Source organism: Humulus lupulus, chromosome 1 (genome assembly GCF_963169125.1).
Source record: "Humulus lupulus chromosome 1, drHumLupu1.1, whole genome shotgun sequence".
NCBI classification, from domain to species: Eukaryota; Viridiplantae; Streptophyta; class Magnoliopsida; order Rosales; family Cannabaceae; genus Humulus; species Humulus lupulus.
This window is the reverse complement of record NC_084793.1, coordinates 54,618,115-54,636,702: the sequence shown is the minus strand read 5'-3', so window position 1 is coordinate 54,636,702 and position 18,588 is coordinate 54,618,115. Positions and strand designations below refer to the sequence as shown.

At 41.5% G+C, this 18,588-nt stretch overlaps 1 protein-coding gene across 1 annotated transcript; it reads left to right on the top strand.

Moving 5' to 3' along the window:
* The first annotated feature begins 7,499 nt into the window (after window positions 1-7,499).
* LOC133814897 (uncharacterized) lies at window positions 7,500-9,445 on the top strand. The gene is made up of 5 exons (XM_062247804.1): window positions 7,500-8,013; window positions 8,065-8,118; window positions 8,493-9,055; window positions 9,165-9,287; window positions 9,380-9,445. The coding sequence occupies exons 1-5, from the start codon at window positions 7,500-7,502 to the stop codon at window positions 9,443-9,445; spliced, it is 1,320 nt and encodes a 439-aa protein (XP_062103788.1).
* Window positions 9,446-18,588: the final 9,143 nt, after the last annotated feature.

Genomic DNA, 18,588 nt, shown 5'->3' with positions numbered 1-18,588 from the left:
TTTACCATCAGTCTGAGGATAATGAACTGTACTAAACTCCAATTGTATATTCTTCGCCTTCTGTAACCTTTCCAAAACCTTGAAGTAATAATAGAGTCTTCATCTGATAAGATAACCTCGAATTCCCTGAAGGTGTACTACCTCTTTCACACAAAATCTGAATACTGATCACTGTATTATTCTTCCTTACTGATAGAAGTGAACTCAATTTAAATACTAGTCCACAATGACCCAAACCAATTCACGTTAACCCATATCTTGGGCAGCCCCATTGCGAAACCTATCGCGATGTTTCCTTATTTCCATTATAAAATACTCAAAGGCTGCAATGGCCTTACTAATTTCTGGTGCTCTGATTTGACCTACTAACAGGTTAAGAACTTTGCCACATATTCTGTTACGTCCCCTCCATCCCAGGCCACCAATACAAAACCTTCAAACTCTGTTACATCTTCCATGATGCCTGGATGAAAAGAACAAGAAAGTAGTATGAGATTCATCCAGAATCTCCCATTTAATCCCAGGTCCGTCAGATTCCAAATCCGATCTTTATATCTCAATAAACCATTCCTGACACTGCAACATCCTTAGCTAGTCCAGCTAAGACATTTCCCTCAATTCTCCCTTCTATGGGTCACTTAACTATTTTCCTTTAATCCTCTCTGAAAGAGTATACTCAAGTATACCGCTGGCCACCTGGCCCACCAGAAACTCTACTCTAATTCTGGTCAGATCCTTTAACCAACATGATGCATAGGCAATCCCTTTTTCCATGTCACTAAGGTGTCATAACAACCTGCAAACTGATTATGATCTGTAAGAAGACTCAGAACTCTTTCCCAAAGCACATATAATATCCGTCTCGTCCAAGGAAACTCCTGCCCCTAAGGCGTTCCTTGACCTTGGAAAATCTCCAACTGAGAATATACTATAATACCATCGATCAAGATGATCACAAATCCAATTAAGATAATCCTTGAATACTCTATTCATCTGATTCATCAAAACAACTTGGCATTAACCAAATTCTCAGAACATCATCCAGCACTCCCAGTGCTTTTATCTAATATAACATCAATCTTCTACAAATTATTCTCCCCGATCTCTAGCTGGTACTAACCAGATCAAAGATCCACCTTGGAGAATACCACCTTATCAAATAACTGAATCTTAAGCTCTTACGACTTTGCTGAAGCTGTTCAATACAGTGCCCTAGATCTGATTCCATCCTTGGCACCAATCCAATCACCATTATCCTTTTATGTAAACATAATTCTGACAAATCCCTTAGAGACATATCTAGAAATTTACTGACTAATCCAGTCTGTCTCAATCCCACTGACACAATCTAAGTGGTATTCACCACACTAGCTAAGAGTTCTATGCATTCCCATGCAATAGATCTCTAGATCTAAATACAGATGTCATAAGCATACAAAATCCATGCACAGTGCCAACTATCACAAGACTTCCCACTCTCAAGCTCAAGAGTTACTATCATTTCCTTGCAATTTAGCATTGCCCTACACTTGGTTAATCAATCCATAATGAGGATTATACCAAAGTCAGTCATAACCAACTTTATCAAAATAACTGATGAGTCCTTTCCATCATAACCTAACCCATCTCTGAAAATTTACCAATAAAGTATCACATTCCCATCATAACATAACTATACAATCTGCATAACAACTCTATGCTTCTCTAGATACAACAAGCAAAGAACAACATGGCATCAAAACCAGTCAGCACAATGCAAATATCAAAACTAGAAAGCTGACCTGCCATCCCTGAGGAACTAGCCTCAGTCTCCGAATCTGACTCCTTCGGAATGAACACTCGAGCTATCCACCCTCTTTTGCTTATCCTTCCTTCGCTTTGGGAAATTCTTCTTACGATGCCCAAACATTCTACATAAGAAACATGCCCTTGCTCGACATTCTCCCAGATGATGCCTCTTACACCGAGTGCATTCTGGGTAAGTCCTCCAGTTTTTTTCCGTACTCGCTCCAATAAATGGAGGTATCACTGTTTGAGCTCCGTGCTCTCCAACACTCTCCTTCTCAATCTGATTTCCTGTGCTCTCAACAGCAAGAGCCTTCCCTACCACCTGAGCGTAGGTAGAGATTTCATGCACTGGGGCAACTCTAATGCCCTGAGCTATTCTGGGATTCAATCCCTGGATAAAATTTTCCTTCCTAGCTACATCTGTGGGAACCATATCAAAAGCAAACTTGGCCAACCTATCAAATCTGTTAACATACTCGGTTACTGATGCATTACCCTGAACGAAGTTCATAAACTCATTTATCTTAACAGTCTTGGCTGCATCACAGTAATATCTTTCATTGAATAGTTGCTTAAATTCTTTCCAGTCCATCACAACTGTATCTCGTGTCTGGGATACTACTTCCCACCACACCCGGGAATCATCCCGCAATACATATGTAGCACAGATCACCCTATCGTGACCTACCAGCCCCATATTGTCAAGAATGGAACTGATCATGCCTATCCATTACTCAACTTTGAATGGATCTAGGCCTCCCTCAAAGACTGGAGGGAAGTACTCCTGGAATTTTCCACAAAGAAATTCTGATCTGTTCTCAACCCTAGACTGAGCCAAAACTGGTGCCACTCCTGGCATAACAAAGGAAGAGGTGTTCCCCGACAGGTTCCACTGTTGCTTCAAACACCTAATCTCTTCCTCTTGCCTCTGCAATATTAATTGCAAATCTGTAAACATTTGCTGCAAATTCTGAGGGGCAGATGAAGAACTCAACCCCTGGTTGAAACTCCCAGCCTCTGTATAACCACCATTAGGTCTCATTATCTGCCTTGGATACATACTCGATGATTGAATCTGGAGTCAATAACTTGACCCATTAAACATGATGAGCATATCAAGAGCATCCCCCATAGGAACAATCTTACCACACTACATTCACAAACCACTGTAGTGCTAAACACATGCCCATAGCATTAGCATTCATACATCAATCATAATCCCTGCTCTTCCCATATACACACCATGCCTCCAACTCCAGCATGAACATATCACAATTATACATATTCATGGAGCAGGTAATCATATATTCAAGAGCCAGGCTCTATCAGAATCTCATGCTCCCTAATACAATGTGCAGGTAAAGCATTTACATTCCATTTAAGGAGTTCAACACATAACTACATAAATAGTTACCATTCTTTGAGTGAAGCTATATTTAGTGACGAGTGTACATGCCCAGCTTGTCTTTAGGAACCCTTAACCTTGGTTCACTCTGATCCCAAGTTGTAACGCCCTAAACTCCAGGGACTGTTACAGTGTGCATTTTGAACAGTGCTAAACTCACTAATCGAGTCTTTTGGCCATAATCGTGTAACTAAGTATGATTAACGGTTTAGGGTTAATTTTTTTGGTTAAGATATAACGTTTCACTAAAACGTTTAGTGTATACATTGGGATCCCAAAAATATAATTTAAATGTTAATTACAAGAAAATATTTACAACCAGCAGATCTAAGCGGAAAAATAGGGTTTAACCCTAGTTCCTTTTTCAACCCTCGGCCGTGGTGGTCGAGCAGCCGCATATGTACACATAGTCACCTAAGCTCTCCAACTCAAGGATGGTCCAACTTTCTTTTGCCTTCACCTGCACTACATAGCACCCGTGAGCCGAAGCCCAGCAAGAAAACTCAATATGCTCACGAACAATAATGACATGTTACTAAATCATAATGTGCATGCCTAACAATAATAGCCCTATTCATGCAAATAGGTTCAGATAATGATGGGGGATCCTGCCCTCTTGAATGGATGACTATCAAGTCAATCCTAATCAGATGAGTGATTTAACACTTTGAGGTTTTGTTAACCATGCTGGAGCGTATAGCCCCAATCAGATGAGTGATTTAACACTTTGAGGTTCTGTTAACCATGTTGGGGCATATAGCCCTAATCAGATGAGTGATTTAACACTTGAGGTTCTGCTAACCATGATGGGGCGTGTAGCCATAATTAGATGAGTGATTTAACACTTGAGGTTCTGTTAACCATGATGGGGCATATAGCTCTAATCAGATGAGTGATTTAACACTTGAGGTTCTGTTAACCATGCTAGGGCGTATAGCCCTAATCAGATTGAGTGATTTAACACTTTGAGGTTTTGTTAACCATGTTGGGGCTTATAGCCCTAATCAGATGAGTGACTGATGAGTAAGTCACTAACTTAAACTAGATGAGTGACTCACTACGTGGGCTCAGCACCCATAGCCATGTGACGATGCAGTCACTTGGGCCTTCTGGCCCTAGCTCTAAGTGACTAGCCATAGGCTAGACAAGTGCTTTTAGTTTTCATCGAACTTGAGGTTGGTCTGACATTAATGCTCATGATGAGTCATTATGCTGATGTCGATTAGATCTAATCTTTATCGACTTATGTTAAACACGCTAAGACTGTTCTTGACTTATGAGTCAATACCATACGACCAGTGCTTAGTACTACTGCCGAACTTGACTAATGAGTCACAACTTCACAGTTAATATCGACACCATTGCCGATTCTGACTAATGAGTCAGTGCCGTGCACAAGTAAGCAATACAACTAGACATATATCATATGTCAAATATCCAAATGTAGGGCATTCAGCATGCTTACTTAACAGTCGCTAGCATAATTATGATCATGCACAAATGCAGAGACTCAAGCTCTGATCAATCTCATATTCCACATTCATGTCATGCCCTAATCACATGTTTCTCATGCATCACATATTGCGTGCCGTTTTCTTACCTCTGGTTCGAGCGAGAAATAACAATTGAACGACCCTTGAGAATGATCGATCTTTTAATTCCTTAGCGACTACCTAGTCATAACCAATTATTACTTCCATTAATAAAAATCAACAATAAAAGGGTCTTGACCTAAACCTCACTCTCGGGACCTCGAATTGTACCCAAACAGTGAGTAGATTCGATCCCGAGCCTTAGGAATTGAAACCCCGAGCCAAAAACCCTCAAAATTACCCAAAATATGCATTGGGGGAAACCAGGGCAGCGCTGCCCCCCTGGCACCCCAGTGCTACAACCAGGATTGATTTGCCCTGGCTAGCGCTATAGCGCCCTCCCTTGGGCGCTGTAGCGCTAGGACCAGGCAGATCAGCCTTGGTTTTTCCCTCCTTCGAGTTTTCCATTTCCAACCTGAAAAACAAGCTTCCAAACCTCAATTAAACTCCCAAATGAACCCAAATACCATATACACAAGCCCCAGGCATCATAACCCAAGTAACCCTAGCCAAAAACTCCCATCGATTCCCATTATCCAACTAAAAAATCCAGCTGAAAAACTAAAACGAAAACAGGGAAAGAACCAGAGTTTTAATGGGTAGAAACTCACCTCAATCTCAATATCACATCCTCTTCAATGGTAGAACATAACTCTAGGTCATCAAAGCTTGGTTCCCTAGCTTGGTTCCTCAAAAAGAGCTTCAAAATTCAAGAAGAAACGAAGAAGAAGATGATTGGGAGAGCAAGATGAAGTGCTCTGTTTTGCTAATTGTACAACCTTCTAAGCTTCTAATGGCTGATATATGTCCCTTATGGTGAAAAGACCATATTGCCCCTAAGCTTAATAAAAACCCTAAACAGCCACCAAGGGCAAAATCGTCCTTTCCCGCCTATTTCGTTAATCATAATTAACACCCTCCAATTCCTGTTATTCTCAATATCCTCAAATACTAATAAATCATATCCCATTACCCTTTAATTCTCGGTAATGTTCTAATCCTCAAATTACCCCGAGACTCACCCTGAGCCCCGAAATGAACCCCGTTATGACCAGATCGATAACTTGCATTCAAAGATCGTCTCATGCCGAATGACTCGAACAACTCCACATATAATGTGGTATTATTCATAATTCACCAACATGCATGAAAATACACAATTATGCCATCAACGGGCCAAATTACCAAAATGCCCTTATAATTAAAAATGGACCCATATGCTTGCATTTATCATCATATAATAATATAATCCACATAAACATGCATATAATCATTAAATAACACAATTAATCAATTATGACCCTCCTAGCCTCCTAATCAAGGTCCTAAACCTTATTAGGAATTTTGGGGCACTACATCATTACTCATAATATATAATTTACAAATTTTAATGATATAAAATATATATTAGAAAATTAAAAATACAAATAATATGTTAAATATTAATATAAATTTGATGATCTCAAACAAAAATATAACCATTGGGCAAGATTGAGTTAAATTAAGAACAAATAGCATTTTTGCCCCCCATACTTTTAACGTTAGTAATTTATGGGTATTCCGTTAGTTTTTTCACAATTTATGATGATGTGTCATAACACATAAGATAGGCTACATGATGTGGTAATAAATGGGCCAATGTAGTAATATAATTGATTATTTGGCATTACACGTCATTATTGGCATGGAAACTACCATATTTTTTTAGAGCCAAATGATAAGTCGAATTTGAGGGGTTTTTAGGGATCAATCTTATTAGTTTGGGGGCAATTTTAGGACTTTTTTTTTTTTTTTTGAAATGAAGTAACTAGAGCGAAGGAAGGAAGTAAAATCTGTATTGAGGGGTTTTCATCGTGAATCATTCAATCTAATTATTTTTGGGGCAATTTTAGGGCTTTTTTTTTGCTGAAACGAAGAAACAAAAGCGAAGGAAGGACACATGTATTGACTGAATATGAAGCCTTTGTAGTCGACGGAGATGGGGAAGAATAAAACTAGACCATTAAAAAAGAAAGGACACTCGAAGGAGTGTCAGGATAAGAACGACATTCCCTTTTACGGTTGGTATTTAGTGTTTATTTTTATTCTTTTTGATTTTGTATTGGGTCAGTTTTTTGGGATGGAGAAGATGGGGATGAAGGACATGTAGATTGTAAAAAAGAAAGGAATCTTGTAGAGCTTTGTACTAAAAAAAGTGAGGTTTTTTTTGTCATTTTGTGTAAATTGGGTCTGGTCAAAGGAATCTTAGACAATGTTTTTGGAGTTTTGTAAATTTTTTTGGAATTTACCCTAGTGGTTTGTTAGGTCGATGGGGGTGTGTGGGGTCTGTTGTGTATTGGTGTGTGCATGTTGACTTTGCTTGATAACAAGTACTAAAAGCAGGTCTGTAAGCATATTTTGGGACCATCCAAACTTTAGTTATCTAGTAATTGTCACATTAAATGTTTTTTTTTTATCTACAATTGTCACATTAAATGTTGTTGTATTTTGCAGAGCCAAATTCAGGATTGTTCACTCTAAAGGTGTGTCACAGTGGACAACTCAAGCATGTAGGTAACATTCTAACCTACCTTGGTGGGTTACTAAATACATTAATTTCCAAGATGTGGATAACATGAGCATGTTTGAGCTATGTGGAATTGCTAGAGATTTAGGTTTCACAAATCCATAACATATTGCTTTTTATTTTAAGTGGAAGGTAGTGTGTTAATGGAATGTGTAAGATTGCGTTATCATGTCCAAATGAGGCAGTTTTTAAGCAAGCAATTAGAGAGTATGCAATCCAAAATGGAAAGGACATTTTTTTAAAGAAGAATGACCCTCATAGGATTAGGGTTCAATGTAAAGGTGTTGGTTGTCCTTGGGTTTGCTTTGCATCGAAGATTGATGACACCGCCACATTTGTCATCAAAACTTATAATGATGAACACAAATGTGCTAGAAAGAATACAAATAGATTTCCAACTTCTAGATGGTTGAACTGGAAGAACATGAATGAGTTCAAGATGAATGACAAGTGGGGAATCTCTTCTTTCATGCACAAGGTTAGAAAGGAAAATGTCATTGAGATTACACGGGACAAAGCGTATAGAGCTCGACTGATGGAAACTAGAGCAATTGAAGGGAGCTATGAAGAGCAGTACGCTGCTCTTTGGGATTATGCTAAGGAGATTAAGTGGACCAGTAGGGGTTCAACTGTTGAGTTTTTGACAGAAGTTGGTGAGAATGGTAAGCCACGTTTCAGGAGGATGTATATTTGCTATGCTTGATTAAAAGCAGATTTCAATGAGGATTGTAGACCTGTTATTGGGTTGGATGGCTGCCATATTAAAGGTATACATCAATGATAACTTTTAACAGCAGTTGGAATATATGGGAATAACCAAATGTATCATATAGCATTTGTGTTGTTGAGACAGAAAATAAGGATTCATGGAGCTCGTTTCGGGACCCATTGAAGGTGGACTTAAAAATTGAAAACTCAAACCATTGGAGCTTTATTACAGTCAAGCAAAGAGCAAGCATTGAAGTGTTTAGAGCATGCATCGTGCAAGACATCTAGAGAAGAGTTTCAACAAAGTTTTTAGGGATAAAACCTTGAAAGACCTTTTATGGAAAGTTGCAAGAGAGGTATCTATTAGGAGATTCGAAGCTATAATGTTGGAGATCAAATCAATTGATGAGGAAGCATACAACTTGTTATTCAGAGCGTATTAGGATGTACATGATGCAAAGGCTCACTAAAAATAGGCATTCAGTTATAATGTGGGAGTCAAACATTGCACCAAGGATAGTAACTGTTCGTGAAAAGAACAAGGTGGAAGCTAGAAGTCACATTCCCACCAAAGGGAGTGAATTTATGTATCAAGTGATGAACATGTACGTGGGCATGTACTCTATCGATTTGGTAAATTGGGTCTGCTCTTGTAGAAGATGGGAACTCACTGGTATTCCATGTAGTCATGTTGTTGCATCTATTTGGCATAAAAGGGAGGATCGAGTGACATATGTCTCCAAATGGTATACCAAGGAATACTACATGAAGGCATACTCTCATCAATTTTTTCCAATTAGGAATCAAGATGAGTGGCCTAGAAGTGGCAAGGTTAGAATGATTAAGCCAATTGGGAAGACTCATCCTGGTAGGCCTAAGAAAAGTAGAAGAGTTGAACTTGATGAGTTGGCTCCACAAACAAGCAAGAAATTGAAACGAAGATATGTGAGAATGAGATATCTGGCTGTGGTGCAGTGGGCCACAACTTCAGAACTTGTGCTAGAAACAACTCCAATTCGGTAAGTTACTACTGTATTCTTTGCAACTGGTTTGAAGCATAATGTTTGCTTGTTTTTGGATTGATAAAAAAGATTTATTTTTGTAGGGAAAAGACAACCCCCTAGTTGATCCTGGTACTTATGCTAGAAATAGCAGTCAGCCAGAAAATGCTTTAGTGAGTTCAACAACAAATATGAGTGCTCTACAAGGAATAATGCCACCACCTCAGGTATCTCCTAAAAACTTCAAATAATGCTCACTAATTTTTATTATTTGGTATTTATCATTTAAGCTACCTGATTTGTCTATCTTATTTTGTAGCAAGTCCCATTGAACCCACCTCAGCAAGGTAGCAATACAGTTGCAACAAGGACCAAACATGGTTAGTCAAGGTGGTTGTAATATTCGTTTTCCCGAAAGGGTAATTTTGTAATTTTTCCACTGAGAGTATTTTGTCATTTTACATATTTATGGGTTTAGATATGTATGGGTTCCAATTACAATAAAGATTATCGATTTCTTATGTTTGAATATTTGGAATGATAGTTGAATTTCCGGCATGAGTATAATGCCTAGTATATAATTAACGACTCGAGTTAAGTTATTAATTATTTAATTGAATATTATTATTATGGGATAATAATAATAATATGCATGAATTTATTTCATCCTATATGATTTAGCATATTTTATGTTATTATATGGTTTGATGCATTATTGTTATTTGATTGGATTAAATAATAATAACTTTGTGAAAATTGTGAAAAGATCATAATGCCCTTATGGTGGGATTTGGTTAATGGGCAATTAAGGGACATTAAATTATGATTAAAAGCTAGATAAACTGGTTAAATTCAAAATTTAGATCAGTTACGATATTGTAGCTTTTATTTATTTATTTTAAAATAAGTAATAACCTAGAATTAAGGAGAGGGACTAGAATTAAGGAGAGGGAATAGCTCCACATTCTAAACAGATGATTTCTTCATTTATTTTCTTGTTAGATCATGATTAGAGAGTGTTCTGAAGAGGGAAAAATTGGAAGAGAGAGAGAGAAGCATAGAGTTGTTCTTGGAACATTCTAGAGAGAGAAAATGGAGATTTCGGGTTTGTGAGCTCTAGATAATTTCTGGGTAGTTTTGGATGTTTTGAACGTCTTTCCTATGATCTAAGAAGGGTATTGGACATAATCAAATGGGCTATAATGTTAGTGTTCGAAAAATCACTATTTTTCACCATTAAAGTGGGTGTTCTTGAACGATTTCAGATCTAAGGGAACATGAGAGGTTCCAGATTTGTTTGAAGTGTTTAGAAAGCTTAGAGGCACCCTAAGAAGTGTTTTGGACGTGAAGAAACAGATCAGAAAGCTCTAAAACAAAATTTTGCATTTTGACCACCATTTTTGGCGGTACACCGGCGACGATTCGACCATCCTGAGTCAATTTTCTTGAGCTTCAATAATTGTTTGAGGTGCTGAGATCTTTGGGAACAACTTCCAACCGGTTTGGAGTGTCAAAAATAAGCGGAAAGATGAGTTAGAATCTTGCCAGCGACGGAGAAGAAGAAGATTTCGGCGAGGCTCCAGCGAACCCGATCTGGGTAGTTCTCGATGTTTTTTCTTTGGTTTTTCAATCCTAAAAATTTGTACATTAATGTTAGAGCATTTTCCAATTGGTTTGGTATTTTTTTTTTCCTTGAATTACTATGATTTATTGAAGATTAAATAGAGATTAATTATGAAAAATATTTTTATTGTTTAGAAAAATATAAGTTTATGTTTGAATGATCTATATATGATTTAGAAAGGATTTGTATTTTTAGATTTAAGCTTTGAACCTGTTTGATAATTTTCTTGAATTATTTTCTTTTAAATATTTGATTTGAAGAAATAAACGTGGAAAATTATTTAAAGTATTCAAAAAATTATGGGAATTTTTTTTATATATTTAAAATGAGATTTCAAGGCTCTTTATATTTTTAATTTTGAATTTGTATCATTTATGTAATTCCCATGATTTATTTGGCTTATTCAATATTTTAATTATGAAAAATATTAATACTATTGTTTTGGATCCTAAGGTAAATTTTTATGTGTTACTGTAGGGTCTAGAAACTGGTCTGAATAGTTAGATATTATTTTTAATCATTTATGTAGTTTTATTGAATTAATTAGAAAAAATAGTTATGTTATCCAGAAAATTCTAAAATAATTTTTTATAAGTTTATTTTGGCCTTCTTAATAGTTGTGTATGGATAGTTTGAATTTTGGGCTGGATGACTATTTGGGTTTTATTTGGAAAATTGAGGAAAATAATTTATAAATGTGAAAAATTATTTTTCTGGTCTTATATTAGCCTTTTCTGATTATTTAGGGTTTTGGAAAGTTGTTTGTTAAATTTTTTTGTCATATGATAATTTTAGAAAATTATTGAGTCTTTTATGTAATTATGATATTAAGGGCATTTTGGAAAATTTTCACGTAAAAAGTATTTATATGAATTCATGTTTTATGTTAGAAACATCCCTGTTTGTGCACGTGACATTATGGTATGAACCTTTCTAAAAAATGATTTTAATGTACGTGCCATGTACGTTAAAATTGCATAGTTAAATTATTTCGATAATTAGAGTTTTGAAATAAAATCCTAACACCTATTTTTACTTTATTCTGAATTGTCGCTGTGTAATTAAATGTCTAGGAGCTAGCGGTCGTCGAGATGACACAAGTGGTTCGGGAGACGTCAATAGACAATGCATTGCTTAAGGTAAGAAGAGTGGACATTTGCGCATAAGGTGTACGTTATGCGTACAACCTTGTTTTCTTATTTGTTTAATAATGTAATTATATTTGTGACCAGAATTGTTGTATTAGATTGACTAGCATGAGAATAGTGCTAGGGATTTTAGTTAGTAGACATGCTTAGATGATAGAGTAGGCGCGCTACTAGATTCTAGCTGCTTGTGTGAGTATAGAACTTGCATGAATTATCTTGGGTGTGTATAATTGAGGATAATAGGATGCCACCACGAAACTGTCGAGTGTGAGTACAGCGGAGACAGGGCAACGATGTCTCGAGGGAACGACCGAGTGCGAGTACAACGCAGGCTATACTAGGTGCCACAGTGAGAATGCTGAGTGTGAGCACGGCATAGCCAGGGCATATTACTTTTCATGTTCGATCAACATGACTTGTTAGTATTTATGTGTGTGAGTATAACACACATTATGTTAGTGTGACATTGTGTTTATATATCGCACGATGATTATTATGTTTATGATGCTGATTTATGTTTAGTAGAAGTCTATGTTTTCTGGTTTAGGGAGTTATGTCCTACATAGCTCTTTTTACTGGGCATATGCTCACGGGTACTCTGTGTTCAGGTAAAGGCAAAGCGAAGTAGTGAGTGGTGCGGACTCGAGGCATGGACGGAACATGTTAAAGGCTGGGCTCTAGTTATTTTATGTTTTTAGAAATGAATGTCATGTTTTAAATTTTCAGACTTGAATAATTTTTTTCTTTATGTTGTTGTTATTAAACCTAGCATCCAACATTTTTATTTTTAAATAATTAGATCTCATTGTCTGTTTAAATTTTAAATAAATATTTTCTTTTAGTGTCTTAAAGTATTTATAGTTTATTATTGTACGCCCTGGTTTTCCCGCGGGCTGATTAGCAAGCCGAGCTGCTGACTAATCGTAGTTATCTCATGAACTCCCATAAGACCGGAGCTTCTATCGTTAGCTTGAGGAAGCCCAAAGGGCTCGCCTCCATTGTCCAAGATTGGAGCAGGCCCCCTGAAGGCCGAAGGTCGAGTCCAGTATGAAGCTCGTGGTACGAGCTGGATATGGAGCTATGACCCCTTGAGAAGTAAACACACGCAAGGTAAACGTGCATATATCAGGCATCATGTGTCTGATATCCCCCTGACTTCTCGGACACGCACCAGGAACGTGCGTGTTCAGACACCCACGATTGGGTTGGGCCGTGCGGCCCATTACTTCCTTACCTATTGATTTGACCACACTTATGTGTCAGGTTTAGGAATTAATCATGAATGTCACAGAATTGATACGACAAGTAAGAAGGTCACGGGATGACCTCCCTACCAACTTCCAGGTGCCTTCTCCTATAAATATGGAGACCCTGGGAGTTGATAGGGGTTGGAAAAATAATCTCTTGTAAGAAATACTTTGTAACCAAATACTCAGTATAGATCAATAATATTGACTAGTGGAGTAGAAGGATTTTATCCTTCGAACCACTTAAAAACCGTGTCTTGAGTCACCCCTTTCGTCCTCTAAGATCATATATCTATTTTGGTTCACATTTAGCACTAATCCTTTTTCTCTCCTTCTCTTAATTACCTGTTGGCGAAGAACCGCGTCAACAGTTTGGTGCTTTCGTTGAGAGCTTTTCCGATTAGTGCTGCTACAAACATCCAACTATGGTGACTACACGGTCCAGGCATGGCAACGAGACATAACAACATGATGGGCAGGAGGCTCATCATACTACCATCCCTGATGAACAAGTTCCTGAAGTCCAGCAGCGGCCAGGAAAACAGCCGGCGGGCCAAGACGATACTGGTAGTTCGGCGCCTCGGCCGCCTAATCCGAACCCGTGTTATTATACTGCGGTGGAGATGGAGAACGCTCAACTGAGGAGCAAGTTAGCAACGGCCAGCCAGCAAATCAAGGATATCTTGGCCCGACTACCCCCTCTCACAACCGACGTTAACGTTGGAGAGAGGCAAGGTGAGGCTCCTAAGTCTCGCCGGGGTAACCGGTCCAGGCATAGCCGGTCGGATAAACTTCCAGCAGCCAACTCCACCCCTTCATCACACCATCGAGATGCAAACTTCGGGGAAATGCCTAGGACCAGACAACAACAATACAGCCGTTCGGTTAGGACATCAACTCTTAGCTCTCAGCCATCCTTGAGGACGCCCAGGGGAGCTCGAGGAAATTCCCGAAGAAGATCCGGAGAGGGCTCGTGACGTCAGCCCGTCCCCGACGACCGTTCGGCGCCTCGTCCAGATCGCTCGGCGCGGGACCAGCAGGTTGGCAGGGCCGAAAGGCCCCTACCAAACTTGATCCGTCCAGACGGAACTAGGATTGCCTCCCCCGTCAGGCATCCTCCATCTTCGATCAGATATCCGTCTCCTCCTCGGCCCGTCCAGGACATCCCAGCCTATGGGAGAAGTAGGAGGAACCTGCCATCAACTGGACCTTCCCGGCGTAGCAGGGCGCCAGGGGAAAGCTCAGGTCGTCACCACCAAAGGCGGACTCCAAGCCTATCCAGCAGGAGCCACTGGACCGGCAGTCGCCGGAGTGATCTCTCTGGAGGAGACCTGCGCCAGCGGTTGAGTTTGGCACAAAGTCACTAAACCACCCAGGGAGGCGACCTTCGAGATCGCCTCAACTCTCATAGAGAGAACCGGGCTAGAGATGGCAGCCAGGCTCGTTCAGGGGGGGTTCTGTCAGAAGTACGCAACGGGGGGAATGTCCCAAATAACCTATCTCAAGGTCGGAGGGGCAATAACCCACCAAATGTGTACAATGGATCTGGAGCTGTTGAACAGCCCCGGAATAACCAAGGACATCAGGACCAAACCCTCGATCGCCTGACCCAGATGGAGGAGCTGATGAAGAAGCTCCTGTCTGAAAAAGAAAAAGACGAATATGATTCGGGAGACGAGATGGAACTCTTCGCCCCCAACATAGCATCAACAGCATATCCATCTGGCTTCCGTATGCCTCACTTGTCAAAGTTCAACGGGGACGGAGACCCGTCGGACCATTTAGGGATGTTCAACACCCTAATGATGGCCCATAACATCGGCCCGGATCTGAGATGCTTGATCTTCCCCTCCACACTGACCGAACCTGCCTGGCAGTGGTTTAAGCAAAGTAAAAAATAGTCCATCAGCTTCTGGAAGACCTTCTCAGCTGACTTCAAAAGGGCATTCCGCGCCTCCCAGGCCGCCCGTGTTTAGGCCGACTCCCTGGCCAACGTGAGACAACAGCCCGGTGAGACGCTGAATGCCTACCTGAGTAGATTCGCGAACTTCGCTGCCCGAGCTAGGGACGCGGATGAAAGCTCCAAGCTCATGGCCATGAGAACCGAAATCCTTGTTGGAGGAGATCTCTGGAAGGATATACAAAAGAAGGGAGTCAGTTCGGTCAACGAATTCCTTAATAGGGCCCAAGAATGGATAAACTTGGAAGAAGCCGAATCCTCAGCCGCGGGAACCAGCCAGGTTCCCGAGCCGCCCGCTGGAGTAGGGACGGAGGTCGTGGCGGCGACCCCAGACGTCACACAGAACAACCAGCCCGGTGGAAGCAAAAGAAAGGGCAATGGCGAAAACAGTCAGCACGGCCAAAAGAAGAATAAGTCTGCAGATAAGTTTAAGCCCATTTTCACGACGTATACCGAGCTCGCTCAGTCCAGGGAGAGTATCTTTCTAGCCAACTCTACTCGAGTCCCCTGGAAGAGGCCGGAGCCATTGAAGCACCACAAAAGAAAGAGAGACACTTCCAAGTTTTGCCGTTTTCATAATGATGTGGGCCAAAATACCGACGATTGCAGGCTCCTAAAAGATGAGATCGAGACTCTCATCCGAGCCGGTCCCTTGGCACAATACTCACAGAACAGGGTTTCGACGAGTCGACCTGCTCTAGAAGTCCCAGTCAGTCAGCCTGGGCCTCGGGTAGATCAGGATGTTCCTCCTCCCGTGGTCGGAGGAGAGATATCCACCATCTCTGGAGGACCATACATGGCTGGCACGAGCAGAGGCGCCCAGAAGAGATACGTGAATGAACTAAAGGCTCACAACGGAGTGGAGTTCGTCCCGGAGCAGCGCCAGTCAAAGCAGCAGTGATTGGAGAGACAACCAATCATTTTTACGGAGGAAGATGTAGGCCATGTCCAGTTCCCTTACAACGATCCCTTGGTTGTAACAGTCCAGCTCGCCAACCGGAGAGTGAGGAGGGTGCTTATAGACAGCGGGAGTTCGGTGAACCTCCTATTCCGATCCACCTTAGAGAAGATGGGTTTGACTGTCGCTGAGCTAAAGGAAACCTCCATGATGCTATATGGTTTTTCGGGAGAAGGATCAACGGCGATAGGAACGATCGAGCTGGTGATCACCTTAGGAGAAGAGTCTCGGACAGTCTCTAAACTAATCGAGTTCGTGGTCATAGACTGCTCCACTGCTTACAACGCCATTTTGGGCCGACCTACGCTCATAGCTTTCGAGGCCATCACTTCCATTTAACACCTCGCCATGAAGTTCCCTACTTCAACAGGAATCTGCACTATCCAGGGCGATCAGCTCGCTGCCAGGGAATGCTACAGCATTTCCATGAAGGGAAAGTCCAAACCCGGGCATCTGGCTATGGCCATTCAAAGTGAAAAGGAATCCCAAGAACCCTTGGCGGCTCCTGAGGTTGAAAAACCTCAAAGCGCCAAAGGGGAAAATGTCGCCTTGAGTGAGGACATTGACCCCCGAGTAGGCGAAGACAGATCCGAGCTCCAGGCAATTGAGGAGCTCGAGGAGGTGAACCTTGATCCACAAAATCCATCACGGATGGTCAAGCTCGGGAAAAACCTCTGTAGCAAGAGGAAGGCAGAGCTGATTACATTTTTGCGGGCTAACTTAGATGTATTTGCCTGGTACCACGAGGACATGGTGGGAATTAGCCCGAGTGTCATCATGCACACGCTCCATCTGGATAAAAGCGTTCCTGCCAAGTCTCAGAAGCAAAGACGTTTAGGAACAACCCGAGTTGAAGCCTTAGAAAAAGAAGTAGCCCGGCTCAAAAAATGTGGCTTTATCCGTGAAGCCAAATTTCCAATTTGGGTCGCCAACCCCGTGCTAGTTCCAAAGCCCAACGGGAAGTGGCGAACCTGCATTGACTTCTCCGACCTGAATAAAGCCTGCCCCAAGGATTGTTTTCCATTACCAAGGATCGATCAGCTGGTGGATGCCACGACGGGGCACAAGCTCATGTCCTTTATGGACACGTACTCAGGCTACAATCAGATCGTGATGAATCCGGCGGACCAGGAACATACCAGCTTCATGACCCCGACTAATGTCTATTGCTACAAGGTCATGCCGTTCGGTTTGAAGAACGCCGGAGCTACCTACCAAAGGCTAGTAAATAGAATGTTCGCGGACCAGATCGGAAAGAATATGGAAGTGTACGTTGATGAAATGCTAGTCAAGTCAAAGACTGCCGACAACCATGTTCCCGACCTGGAGGAATGTTTTAAGATACTACGAGAATATGGCATGAGGCTCAATCCCCAGAAGTGCACTTTTGGAGTCGCATCAGGGAAATTCCTGGGGTTCATAGTCAATACCCGAGAAAAAAAAGGGGAACCCCGCTAAGATCAGGTCACTGCTCGAGCTTCCCTCGCCCAGATCGCGGAAAGATGTCAAAGGATTAACAGGAAGAGTGGCTGCGCTAAACCGGTTTATTTCCAAGTCAACCGATAAATGTTTGCCCTTCTACAACCTGCTCCGAGGAAACAAGAAGTTTGAATGGACAGTAGAATGCGAAAGCGCATTCCTCGACCTGAAGACGCATCTGGCTGAACCACCCGTGCTATCCAAGCCCAAGGTAGGCGAGCCTCTTTTTCTCTACCTAGCTGTCACTGAGGATGCAACTAGTGCCGTACTGGTACGAGAAAAGGACCAAGTTCAGAAGCCAGTCTACTACATCAGCAAGAGACTTCTCGAGGCAGAATCACGATACCCGCTGATGGAAAAAATGGCGTTCTGCCTAATCACGGCCTCGCGAAAGCTCAGGCCATACTTCCAATCTCATTCAATACACGTCATGACTGATCAACCTTTAAGGCAGGTTTTGCAAAAACCTGAAGCATCGGGACGTCTGTTAAAATGGGCTGTCGAACTCAGTCAGTTCGAGATTTTCTACACCCCCCGAACTGCTATAAAAAGTCAGGCCTTGGCCGAATTTGTGGCAGAGTGCACGGGATTCCAGGAGAGTCCAACAGAGGGATCACCCCAGGTCGCCTCGTCCCATTCGTGGTGGAGGATCTTTGTGGATGGTTCATCCAAGGAGAACGGCTCCGGGGCCGGAATCATTCTGATATCCCCCGAGGGACATAGATTCCATTCGGCGCTAAGGTTCAGATTCAAGGCCTCCAACAACGAGGCGGAGTACGAAGCTTTGTTGGCCGGGCTGAGGATAGCCAAGGAGTTAAAGGCAAGCTCCGTCCAGTGCTTCAGTGACTCCCAGCTTGCGGTTAACCAGGTTCTGGGCGAATATCAGGCGTGGGGGCCCAAGATGGCTGCTTACCTGGCAAAGGTAAGAACCGAGCTGTCTGGATTTGAACGAGGATCGATTGAACAGATACCTCGAGAACAGAATGCCAATGCAGATGCTCTTGCCAAGCTCACCACCTCGGGAGAGACGGAGACCTTGGGGTTGGTGCCAATAGAATTCTTGGAAAAACCAAGTATAGAAGGAGATCGGGCGGAGGTCGAAATGATTGACG